General features: G+C 39.5%; 1 protein-coding gene across 3 annotated transcripts in view; it reads left to right on the forward strand.

Annotated features, from left to right (window-relative positions):
• Positions 1 to 2,504: 2,504 nt before the first annotated feature.
• UGGT2 (UDP-glucose glycoprotein glucosyltransferase 2) overlaps positions 2,505 to 13,046 on the forward strand; it is a 94,478-nt gene continuing 83,936 nt past the window's right edge. For 2 of the 3 annotated variants that reach the window (XM_072849969.1, XM_072849970.1), the window contains exons 1-3: positions 2,505 to 2,735; positions 4,171 to 4,253; positions 12,257 to 12,387. In XM_072849969.1, the coding sequence (XP_072706070.1) occupies positions 2,587 to 2,735; positions 4,171 to 4,253; positions 12,257 to 12,387 (363 nt within the window). In that variant the 5' untranslated portion in view covers positions 2,505 to 2,586. Of the gene's footprint in view, positions 2,736 to 4,170; positions 4,254 to 10,096; positions 10,130 to 12,256; positions 12,388 to 13,046 lie in introns of those variants that run through there. The other variant, XM_072849971.1, reaches the window with a different exon arrangement.

Here is a 13,046-nt window from a genome sequence, read left to right on the forward strand (position 1 = left end):
GTTCACCACAGATTAATTATCTGACCTTTGATTCAGAGCTACTACTTTATCTTGCCACTGAATTCAAAGCTAGTTGTATTTCCATAACCAGTGGCAACACTTTTATTTATCTTTTTGTATGGCAAATCATAAATTGTCACAGCTCAAGATGAAACAAGAACAAGCTATTAAGAATTCACATTTAAGTAACAATAGCAGCCTCTTCAATATCAATATCAACCAAAATGTAATACAGCAACTTTATATAGAAAAGCAATTGATAGATTAGGGTAAGGTAGATGCATCCATCATTCCAAATACATAGTATCGCATGGAGTTATGAAAAATGCGTGGTAAATGTATATACATGGAGAACATGCTTAGTAAATCTCAGTTTTGTCTGAAGAAACAGCAAAAAGCAACTCACTAGTAACTCTTTTAACCATAAAAAGATTGTTGGGTTTGTTTGGTGGTTTTTTTTGATAGATGCTCAATATAAAATATCTATAGCCTATTCTGTGCAGAACAAGTGTAGCGTGAGTTCTACTAAGTCCATCAAATGCATTTTGAACTTTGCTAGGGAGTGGTGGAAGTGTCTTTTATCAGTTCATCGCATGTGTTTTTACCTTCTATGGATGCAAGAGTTTGGCCACATACACAGCTTATTAGCATATAAAACAAGATGCCCAAACTTACTTACCCATACAATACTCTGACCATGTCATCCCTGTTAGCAGCAGCAGCTTCTGAACTGTCAATGTAAAAGAAAAAAGCTGCCAAGACAGTATATCAGTCTTCCTCCATAAAAAAGACTCAGAATTTTGTTATTTCTAATGGCCTTACACATGAACCAATAGAAATACTCCTGTGCTTTTAATTATTTCTATGGAGGTATATGAAGACTTTACTACCAGCCTTATGTAAGGTTACGGAAATCAACTGATTTACATTGAAGTTGGCATCACTGATGTGTCACAGTGGTACTTGAAAATTATCTGAGGTCTTGTAACAGCACAAATTTGTGGAAATAAGTCCAAAAATGATCAAACACAAGGGCCCCACACTGACTTTATATATGAATGACCCTCAGGGATGTCTTTATCATACTTTCGGATGATAACAACCCAGCAGCATCTAAGTACAGGCACTTTGTTTGGGCAGAGTTTCTGTATCATAGTTGGAGAACACCTGGCAAACAGATTTCTTTCGTTTGTACATATGATGTTATACTGACCAGTCCTGAGCACTAACAAACCAAACTATACAATCCATAGCCTGCTCCCTAGACTAAGGCCCTAACTGGCTCCTGCCATCCACACAGCAGCTTTAAACAGTCAGGAGGTGACTGTTAGCAAAGTAAATTAAGGTGCATGCAGCAGTGAGACGTTCCAGGTTTCAGCTTCAAGTTCCATATTTCATGGGTCATGTTTTCCTTGCAAATGGCGATACCCTCTGTTTTTAATACAGCTGGAGGATTCTACCTTCAGTAAACAAGCAGTCGGAGCTGCTCCATGTTCACATCCCACAATACTGCTTCAGAAGCACCTGCACCAGCTCTTCTAGCTTTGCTATACAGCTAGGGAAAAACTAAGGGAGAAAGTGAAGTTTTGCTGAGGAAGTGGAATTAACTCATGAGATTTCAAAAACAGATAAAAAAGAAATTGGAGACCACAAGCCTGAAAATCTTAAGTTTGAAGATAGAGGCAGGGTTCAAACAACTGTATCTTAGTTTTTCCAGCAAAGCTCATGTCTATTAAGGAAAAAGTTATGTCAGTAGGAGACACAACACATCTCAAAATAGAAATTGGTTTTGAAAACTGTCACTTTGAGGGGGGAAAATATCTTAAGTAATTCCCTCTTCCTGTACTGAGTATGTATGAATATGCACATATATATTCTGTATGATGCTACTCACACTTATTAAGTTCCTAGCTACTATTTTTAGCCGGACAACCATTTAGGACAAAGCACAAGCAGAGGCACTAGGAGGCTTGGGAGCGTCAGGGAAAGCAGCTGCTGTCCTGGCTCCAGGATAACACGGCCCTGCCTCTCCTCAGCAGCGAGCAGCCACTGCCGCCGCCGCCGCCAGCAGCACCCACCTAACGGAGCGCACTGCTCAGAGGTAACAGCAGAGCCCCACAAGGGAAACCTGAAGGCATCCCACGCAACACCCACGCTTATAAAACAACCAACAAATTAAAAAAAATAACGGAAACGCCCCAACGCCAGCACAGGGACGCTCCACCCCCTCGCAGGCCTGGGACACGGCCCCGCCTGAGGGAAGGCCGCTTCTGCGCTTGTGCGGAGGCGCGAGCCGTGCGGTGTACCGCCCCCTCAGCCCACACCGAGCCGCCCGCGCTCCGCCCCCAGCGCCGCGTGTCACCGCGGGAGCCTGGAGAGCCCCGCTATTTCTTTGGCGTCAGCCCCTGATTGGTCTCTGGGCTGGCCAATAGCCCAATAGCAAGGGCACAGCGCAGCCACTGGGAACAAGGCAGAGGCCGCGTGGGCGGGGCGGAGGTGCGCACGCCGAGGCCGAGGCTGAGGGGGCAGCGGGAGCCGTGCGGGGCAGCGGCTACTCTGAGCGCCCCTCACCGCCCCTTCCTCCTCATGGCGGGCTGGCCGCTGCTGCCGGCCCTCCTCCTTGCTCTCCTGCGTGCCCAGCCGTGCCCCTGCGGCAGGGCTCCAGCCTCCTCCCAGGCCGTGACGGCCCGGCTGGCGGCGAAGTGGCCGGCGACCCCGCTGCTGCTGGAGGCGAGGTGCGTGCAGCCTCCTCCTCCTCTCCCCCCCGCTGCCTTCTTCAGCTGCCGCGCGGGGCCGTTGGGCCGGGGAAGGGGATGATCGGCGATAGCTCCCCTGGCTGTCTCCGGGGGGGCGGGGGCGCCTCGCTGCGGGGGCAGGAGGAGGGAGGAGGGGCCCCTTCCTTCTCTGCTGCGCGGGCTGAGAGGGAAGGTGGGCTGTCAGGCAGGGATGGCTGCGTTTCTCTCCTCTCTTCCTCTGTCAGAGGGTGTCTTGAAGTACGCCTTTGGTATAAGGCTTAACTGCTTGCTCCCTTTGTAAAATGTTGCGGATAGTGCTGACAGCCTTTCTCACGTTTTAACTGTGCTATTTAAATGGCTTTGTATTTCATCTGCTCAGATGTTTTGCAGGTTAGGTTGAGGAGATGCAGTAGGGCAGTCTACACAATCCCTGCCTTCCACTGGGTAACAGTATCTCTTCATCTCACTCCAATTAGTTTACTTTCACTCATGAATGAAGTAATTATGTATAAAAGTATTGGTGAAGATGTGAAGCTGTAGTAGTAAAACATGTCTTTTTTAAAAAAAATATTGTTAACTTGTAACCATAATTTCAAAATAGGAAGTGAGAATGTGTTCCAGCATTAGATGTTTGTGGCTCCCTTGCCAGTTTGGTTTAAAATCTGGGGGTTTTGTTTTGTTTTTAAACATATTTGCCGTTTGGAGAACTCCCATGAAAGGGAGAATTGCAAGCTTCTGTAATCAAAGGAGTGGCAAACTTCCAAAGTAAAGCTTAGAAAACAATACACTCATGCTAGCAAGTAGATCTTTTTGGCAGACATAATGGGGGGGGGGAAGCAACTGATGTTCCTTTAAGAAAAAACACAAAGCTAAAAAGTGTTACCAGTAAATGGAAGAAGGGTATTTGGAATAAAGCAAACCTTACCTTTTATGCTTTGTAAGGATTAACCCATCTTTGAAAATGTTCCAGAGATTGGGGATGTCCCCTGCATAGCAAAGTAGACATTGTCATCGATAAAAGCTTGTAATTTAATTAAAAACTATAACCTGACAGAGTGTGTGTTCTTATTTGTATATTTAGCCACTATTAAATAAAGTTTGTGTTCTGAATTGATTTTATTTATAACTGTATGTTGGAATACCTGTGGAAAAATAAAGTGAAAAATTGTGTTTATTTCTGTATCAGAGAATAGTCTGCTTGCTTTACAGCTCTGATTGTAGAGTTCAGATTGGTAGTATTTTGTTCAAAATTTCTTTTAACCAGAATATATACCACTGTTCAGTGTTTTATGCTACAGAGATGTTAAATGGTCATTGAATACGTAACACTTGATTGTTGCTGGATATTTGTTATTTTAAACAACTGAAGATTTTTATTGTGGTACATCTTTGGACAAAGTCAACCTATGGACAATTCATTTTTATTTTTAAACAGTGAATTTATTGCAGAAGATGGTAATGAGAAGTTTTGGCAGTTCTTGGAAACTGTACGAGAATTAACAGTTTATAAGCAAAGAGGTAAGTTAAACAGCATGCTAGTTTTAATATATTCTCTTGCACTGTATTTAACTTTTAAACATCAAGCTAACACATTAACTAGTTCCAGTAAGGTAAAGCCTAACTCTTCCACTATTGCTTACTGGGTAGTTTTCTTTCAGAAAGTTGTAGTATCTCTTCCCCCGGGAGCTCTACCTGTAGAATAGTTCTAAAAGCAAGGAAGATGACATAGACTGAACTGCTGTTACAATATGGAACAGAAGTGTAAAGATTAAAGATACCTTCTTTATGACTTCTTACATGACTCAGCAAGAGCTTATAGGATATTCAGACTTCATGTTTTGTGTAAGATGGATGTTTGTAGGGGAGAGAGTCCCACAAATAACTAAAATGAGAATGCTAGGTAAAGGAAAAAATGAAAAGAATAACCAAAAAAAGTTTAATACTTGTAGATGGCATAGAGACTGTTTTCTAGCAGCAATATTGGTGTTTTAGAATAAATGTTTATCGCTCTCAAAATAGGATTAAAAAAACCTTGCACAGTTAGAAGAATATTAAGTTGTTAGAAGTCTGGAGAGAAGAACAAAGCATGAAATCCAGCAAACGAAGTATACAAGTGAGTCACTCCAGAAGACACCTTGGAGAGCAGTTTACTAGAAATGACCATAGTAAGAAAATTTGGAAACATACCAGGCTTTACAACAGGTTGGTCAATATTAGGCCTACTTGGTTGGTCAAGAGATGAACAAGGTGAGAAAAGCTTCAAAACAAGGTCATGCTGTTTCATTTTGCGCTTCAGAATAGTACAGCTCTTTAGGCATGAATGTGAGGACCTAACAATACCACTAGAAGAGACTTCAGGTAAATTGAATGTTACATTAATAGTCAAAAGCGAACAAATTGTAGAAAGGTCATGCAGGAAATGGTAGTGAGATGATAGAAGTGAATCCTTGTTACGTGAAAAATGCTGTGTATAGGAGGGAGAACTTAAGAAACGACACACTTCAACAGTTGTGACTGCCTGAATACAAGTCAAAAAGATTGTGGCGTCCATGTGGATAGATCAGTGAGAATGTTATTTGAGTGCTCAGCAATGCCCAAAGCAGCCAATAGACTTAAAAGTTACCAGGAAAGGAACAGGGGCCCCCATGGTAAACAACATTTTGCTGCTTATGATTCCATGATGCACTTTTGTGTTGAGTAAAGCATGATGTTCTACTTTACTGTCTCCCTGTATTTTCCTCTTCATTTCTTTAGAAGGCATGTAGTAGAACCAGAAGATGTACAAAGAACTGTGATTATAGTTGTGGGATATCAACTAGAGAGGTAACCCCCCCGAAAAATTACTGTGAGCTGATGAAAACTGGGGATGGTCTGAGAATAAAACCAGAGGATTGCTGAGAACAGGCCAAGGTGGTGAACGCTGCCTAGAGCCATTCTGTGTAAGGGCATGAGGACATGGAAAATGGAAGTAGGTGCAGAATTTGACCTGTGGTCAGCTGCTAGTAGCATTTGTTGAGGCAAGTACTCTTGACTAATGCTATTTAAGGTCTTTGTCAATACACAGGACAGTGCGTGGGTTATACCCTTCATGAGGTTGTGGATGACAGAAAACTGGGAGGAGAAGGTGAGATGCTGGAGGATAGGGCTGCCATTAGAGGGGCCCTGGCAGGCTGGAGCAACGGACCAACAGAAACATTGGGAAGTTCAGCAAAGGCACTTTACAGACTCCCACACATGGGCTGGAATAATGTCAGCAACAGTGCAACCTGGGCACTGACTGACTAGAAAGTGGTTTTTGAGAAACAGACCTAGGGATTCTTGTCAACAGTGAGTTGCATTAAATGCTTATACCTCTGAAGACCAACTATATGTTGGACTGCATTAGCAAGAGTGTAGCCAGCAGGTCAAGAAAAGTTATTATTCCACTCTATGTGGCACTTGCGAGACCACCTCTGGAGCACTGGGCCCAGTTCGGGGCTCTCCATTACAAGAAAGACATGGACGTACTGGAGCAAGTCTAGGAGTGGATCACAACAGTGGCTGGGGAACTGGAGCAGATTTCTGAGGAAAGGCTGAAAGAACTGGCTTTTATTCAACCTGAAGAAGAGAAGGGTAAGGAGAGATGTCGTATCCTTAACTTCCTAATGGAAGGGTGTAGAGAAGATGGAGCCAGACCATTCATGAGGTACACAGTAATATGAAAAAAAGCAATGGGCACAAGTTGAAACATGGAAATTTTGGTTAGATACTAGGGAAATGTTTCTGCCATAGGGTTGGGTAAACACTGGAACAGGCTGCCCTGGGAGGCTGTGGAATCTCCGTTCTTGCAGATACTCAGAACTCTGCTGCACGAGGCCCTGAGCAGCCTAATCTAGCATTGAAATTAGATCCCCTCTGAGTAAAAGTTTGGATGAGATGACCTCCAGAAGTCACTTTTTACTTGAATTATTCTTTTTTTTTTTCTGAGTGGTTTAGATGCAGTTGATATTGCCTTGAGACGAGACTGATGTATTAGATGATGTGTCAGGGGTTTTGATCAGCCATCTCTTGTCTGCTTGGTTGGACCAGCTTTCAGAGGAATTTGAAGCTTTAGTGACATTTATTATTAGTGACACAGATGTCTGTTGGAATTAGCTGTTAGCTACATACTTTACCTACTTCACCTGGATAAACTCTGTGTGATTAAGAATAAATAAATTACCAGTAGGATGATCTGCATGGCCTATCTTGCCAATGAAGTATTAGATGCTGGTAGCGGGAAACCTTGAGAATGTACTAAAATAGTACTTTAATTAAGCATATTAAGCAATTGATGTGTATCTTTATCATTATGGCCAATGAACTCCTATGTTTATAATGCAGGAGAATTTAAAGTTCTGGCACCAAGTGGTTTTCCTAAAAGTCAGTTCATAGTTGGGGTACTATTATACAGGCAAACCAATGCTCTTTATGAACAGGATGAGAAGGAAAGATTCACTTTTAAAGGAAAAGAAAGTAGTTATTTAATGACAAAATCACATCGATGTTGATTCTTCCAACTTAAGAGCATCTTACTGAAGTCAGCATACTAAGTTGACTTAGTATACTAAGTCAACATACAACATACAACATACTAATAGAAATATTATGAGCATCATATGTATCCAGCAATAGTTAAGCCTCTTTCAGTAGGGAAGTCTGCATTAGACATCTACAATAAAATGGTCAGCTAGAGTGAAGAATACTAATACTGAAATACTGGAGTGGCACAGTTACTGAGAGGTGTGTAATAGTATACCTCTGAGAAGAAGTTAGTTCTCTGGATGGTGTGGAATGGGTTCCATCTTAGCTGTTGCATGTCAAGACACATTGACGTAGAGGGATGTTCATAGTGCATTAAGGTTGAAGTAACAATAACTACCTGCGGAAATTAAAGGATCTGGCTTAAAAAGGATTGGTTGGAGTGATTGACTTTTCAGTTCTGTTCTGGATGATATCAAGAGTAGATAGGATGGATAACTGGGAAATAAAAGCATTGTTGTTTTTAAATAGAAACACTTTCAAAGAAGGTAAAAAAATTACTAGATTTGAAGCTGAAAAACTGGGCTTATAGGAGAATTGGATGATAGATTTGTATCCCAACCTACTGTTGAGTATTTCAGAGGAGTCATGAAGCAACTTAAAAAAATCAAGTATAGTGGTGGGGTTTTTTTTCCCCTTTAAATGGTCCCTTGGATGATTTCCAATCTGTTGCTTATCAGTTCTCAAAACTTGTTATTTTAAATTTAGAATAATCAAATCAACATCTGTAGTTGCTCATTTAAAATATTCAGCCTTAGCAAATTAGGTCTAGTAATGGTCTGTTTAGCTATGATATATGTAGCAATTTATTTAATGAATTTGGTCGGAACAGTGTACGTGTAATATAGTAAAGCATTTAGTCTGGTGATGTATTTGGTTGTTTTAACATTTTCTTTAATATGAACTCAAATCAACTTGGGCATCACTGAGATTATACACTAAGAAAAACATCAAAAAGTTAATGATGGGATACACTCTATTAAAGTAGAGTGAGGTCTTCAGGTAGCATGGATAACATTGTGTATGTCTACTTAATATGCAACAACTTGCCGCCAGGCTTGCGGAAGATTTGGAAATGCAGATGATGCTGTTTTGGGCTGCATGTATGTTATAAAGAAATCAAAGCTGCAAAAATTTCGTATTAAACCCAGCACGGTTACAAAATACTGAAGACTGCGTTTTAAACTTGCTGCTGCTTTTATATCTCAAAAGGTTAATTTAGGAACACAGAGTGAAGGTAAATAGCTAGTTCCCTGCCGACTAATTATAATTTGAGTGTTTACTGTCTTCCCAAGTTGTTCAGTTTATATATTGAATTTTCAGCAGCCTCTTAAACATATATTTTAAAAAAACCCAACTCACACAATCATATTAGTAGGGAAACTATTTCCTCTGAAAAACATATAACAGTGTGTTACATATGAAGAACAGTCATGCAAATTATTTGTTCAATCTAGAAGACTACACGTTATTCACGACTAAATTAGGTAAGTATTTTTTACGTATGTATCAACCTTAAAGATTCAAGAGGAATCAGTTTCACAAGCATGGCACTTCTATAGTAATCATGCAATAAAATAAAGTATTCCCTCTCTACCGGCATCTTGCTTGAATGCCATAGGGATTTGACTGGCCAGTGATTGCTTGAACTGCTGTTACCTGGGATCTCTAATTCCCTAGCTGATCTATAGATACAGATACACACATCTATGCGGTTGGAACAATCTCCATACTCCCATCCTTCAAAATAATGATCCCAGCACACTGTGCTCTTCTGACTAATTATGTCCCTTATGTTTACTCTCCCTACCTCCTGTGCCTCAGTACTTTGAATTCTCCTGTGGGCCACCAGCGTATATTCAGATTAATTTTGTGCTGCATGTGCATGGGATCTGAGGAGCTGTGATACAGACCTTTACTTTCCTTTTGTGACTGTCCTGGTCGTCTCCCTTTAATTATTTTTAATCTACCTGTGATGTGAGATACTGCTGTAGATTGTGGATAGTAAATGTCGATGTTTAAATATGAGTCTGCTTAGCTAGCTGTTCAGTTCTTGTTGTAGTCAATCTAATCAATTTGGCTATGGGAGTTGAGAGAGCTATTCAGCTGACAAATTTAGGCATCTTTAGAGTGCGCTAAATAGCTTTTCAGGTTTTGTTGGCTGCTAGGCTATATCTCTTGGATAGAATGGGAGTTTACAGATATGTAGCTCATACACATGCGTTCAAATGTCTGAAATCTGGAGCTGTATCCTATTAATGTTATCTCATTTATTTATTTTAAAATCAACTTTGTTAATGAATTTAACGGTAATATGCTATCATGCAGCATTTTATGACCAGAAACATCTGTTTCTCTGTGGTTCCCTGTAACATTCTGGGAAATTTATTATGACTTTTACTCTTTGATATAAAGTGCAGTGTTAAAATGTGCCTGGAGGGCAAGTAGTTATTAAGTTTCAGGGAGCAAATACTATGTGAAAATAATTTGAAAAACTGAAACCATAGTTCTGTAGGTAATAAACTTTAAAAAATGTTTTTGTATTAAGTGGATCATATAGCATTTGATGTGGATTAATTTATCTTGCTGAAGTTTAAAGTATAGTTGTAGTCTGAACGAAGCCAGCAGTGTTAATATAAGTTGAAGTAGTAGCAGTGGATGCATGATTTGATAATTGTAACCTTGTCAATATGTTATCCAATCATTTTTGAAGGCACATGACAAATTATCTTTTTTTTTTCCTTTGCTCATTAAAATCATCATTGTCTTAATTGTCTTCCAGAGCAAAAATGTCAGCTGTTTCATATACAACAGTGAAAGCACAGCTGGAATTTGTAAGCCAAATAATGTAAAGTCTTGTGGTAAAAATAATTTATTGAGGCAGTATCTTTAGAATTGTATATTTAATAACTCTTCATTGTGTTCAATAGGACGTTATTTGGGGCTGAGTGGAAAGGCAGAAATTTCAGATTGAATTCTTATTTTTGTGGAGATAATTTGAAAGTATAGTTATTGGAATGATGTTTCAATCTGGAAGCATTTGCCACTTCCAAATTTTTTACATTCACTGCTTGGAACGTGTGAAGCCAAATTTATCTCATTTGAGTTCTGCCAGGGCTGTGTGTAGGTTTAGAAAACATAGAAGAGATGGGTTTTTGTCTACTGAGTTTAATGTTAGATGATAGTAATGATCATACACAATTTATGGGAAGGCAGCTTTCTGGAAATGCAGATCATACCCTTTTGTAATCTTAGATTTTAATTTTTTTTTCTAGTGAATTACAGCAAACTCAGCCTTCTAAATAATGAGTTTTAAGAAGGAGGAAAAGGCAGAAAGGAGATCCTAGAGGCTTTAAGAACAAAAGAAGTTTAGGGATTGTAAAGAGGAAAGTGAGAGGATAGGGAGTGCTTGGTTACAAAAATTGTATACAGAACTGCTAGGAGCAGTTAATGGATATTTCCAAAACTATGGCCTACAGGGCTATTTTATGTGGTCTAATGTTTTGCTGGAACCTAGGCCATGGTGAGGGAATGGCATTTTGGTTGCTGCACTCATCATTTGATACGAGTACTTCTGAGATCTACTGCAGCTGAGGCAGGTAAAATCTAGCAGGTTAAATCACATGAGATGATTTTCACACCATGTAAAAATTTGGTGCCACTTTGGACCCCTAAAGGGGTTTCCCACTGGGACGAGCATTCCACTTCCACAGCAAGAGCACCTTTTAAAATAAGGTGTTGACCTAAGAACACAGATAAATTCAAGACGGACAGCTAGGATGGTTCCTCCCCGCAACACGCTTTCCCTTTGCTGCAAAATTTCACCCTTATAGGAGAATATTTGAATTATATGTGAAAAAGAACTTGAATCACTGCAGTTTCCAGGTAGTATCTATCAATGTAAGTAACATACATGCTAACTACATAGATTACTTTTTGAGGGGGGCCATAAATTCGCAATTCTGGACTGCTTCATGCATGTTTCAGCTGTTCCTTCTGTAGAAGAGCAACCTCTGGAACAGGGATGGTGCACAATGCTTGGTATGGTCACAGCTTTGGTTCTCTGACTCGAACTTGTTTGTGTTCAAGAATATCATATAGTGCAATGTATATGGCCTGATTTAAAATTTTGGTAAGCATTATTCCTTAAACAAATACAGGTCTTTTTCACACTTGATAAAACACTATTACAACCTCTTTCTAATTAGGCTTCTTTGCCTCACAGTCCAAGGACAGCATGAGAATATTCACTTGAATATGCCTCTAGAAGAAGGAATGAAGGTTAATTATTTCCAACCAATGTTCTTTATTATCACTTCTGTCATTCCCAGACACCATCCACCTTCCTTCTTACTTGGAGTCCTAATTTTGGCCTTGAGAAGGCGAGATCTGCAGGGAGGGGGGAAGCCACTTCACGTCGCATCCATTCTCATAGTCTTCTTCCTTAAAGATACATGATAAACAAATAGGATATGTGAGAGTAGCCCAAAGAATGTCACCTTTAGAAAATTTTTATTTATGTAAGTTGCATGATTGGAGTGTTCCAAGACTACATGTGAGGAAATAATTTGTAAAATAATGCTGGTTAAAAGTAAGTAACCTTCAAAATTTGCGTTAAAAGGCTAGCGTAAGCTTGACAAATAGAAATAAATGATTAAGCTCTATTCAAGGCTTTCTGTATGGGTCTGCAGAGAGGCATTATTGTCTTGAGTGGATTTTTATATTGCTGAAAATGATTTAGAAGTTAACTAGTGCTATTGCACTCACTTTTGTTGTATTTATGTTGCATTAGCCCTTTGGAATTGGTAGTAAAGTAAACAATTATCAGTGGATAACATTCAAGACTTTTGAACTGCCAAGCAGCGCTAACATAATATTTGCCTATTATGTAGCACACGTAGATATGCCACATCATTTATGGCTAAATACTAAAAGTTTGTCTTTTCTTTTTTCTTCAACAGATTCAGAGTATTCCTATTACAATTTAATCTTGAAGAAAGCAGGACAATTTTTATCCAATTTGCAAATCAATCTATTGAAGTTTGCACTTTCCATACGGGCATATTCTCCAACTGTTCAGATGTTTCAGCAGGTGACTATATTATCTGATATATTTGGTACATGATTTTATGTGGTATTTTGGCTGCAGAGTAGAGAATGTTCATTATTACAGTTCAGTAAAATATATGCCGACATTATTTGGAATCAAACATGATCCATTTATAAAGGTGATGCTTTATAAGCTGGTTATATTGACAGGGACAAATATTCATGTTTAATTGTATGGACAGCATTATTTTCAGGAATTGTTCATTTTTAAAACTCAGGTTGTGGGGTTTTTTGCATTACTTCAAATAATCCTGTGGGAATTCAGACATTCCCAAAGTAGGAAATTTCCTGTGGCTTCAAGTCATTTCTATTTGTTATTTAGTGGACTTCTCATCTCTCTCTTTATTTTAGTATTTAAACGGTTGAAAGATAGAATAGTCAAATACCTGCTTTGTTAATGAAAAAGTGGGAGGACATAAATTCACTGTGCCTCTAGCCTAAAACTCCTCCTCCTCCTTTTAGCAGTGCCACCTTCAAGATAAAGTGAGAAATCCACATTTCTGAAAAGTAATAAGGTGTAATAAAGTTAGGGTTTTTTTGCAAGTGTTCTCTGGATTAATATCATCATCTCAGACTCATATGTTTTCATTTTTATCTTTCAGCTTGTGAATCCAGAGTCATTGACATGCAGTTATGTGATTC

Source organism: Ciconia boyciana, chromosome 1 (assembly GCF_034638445.1).
Source record: "Ciconia boyciana chromosome 1, ASM3463844v1, whole genome shotgun sequence".
Taxonomy (NCBI): Eukaryota; Metazoa; Chordata; class Aves; order Ciconiiformes; family Ciconiidae; genus Ciconia; species Ciconia boyciana.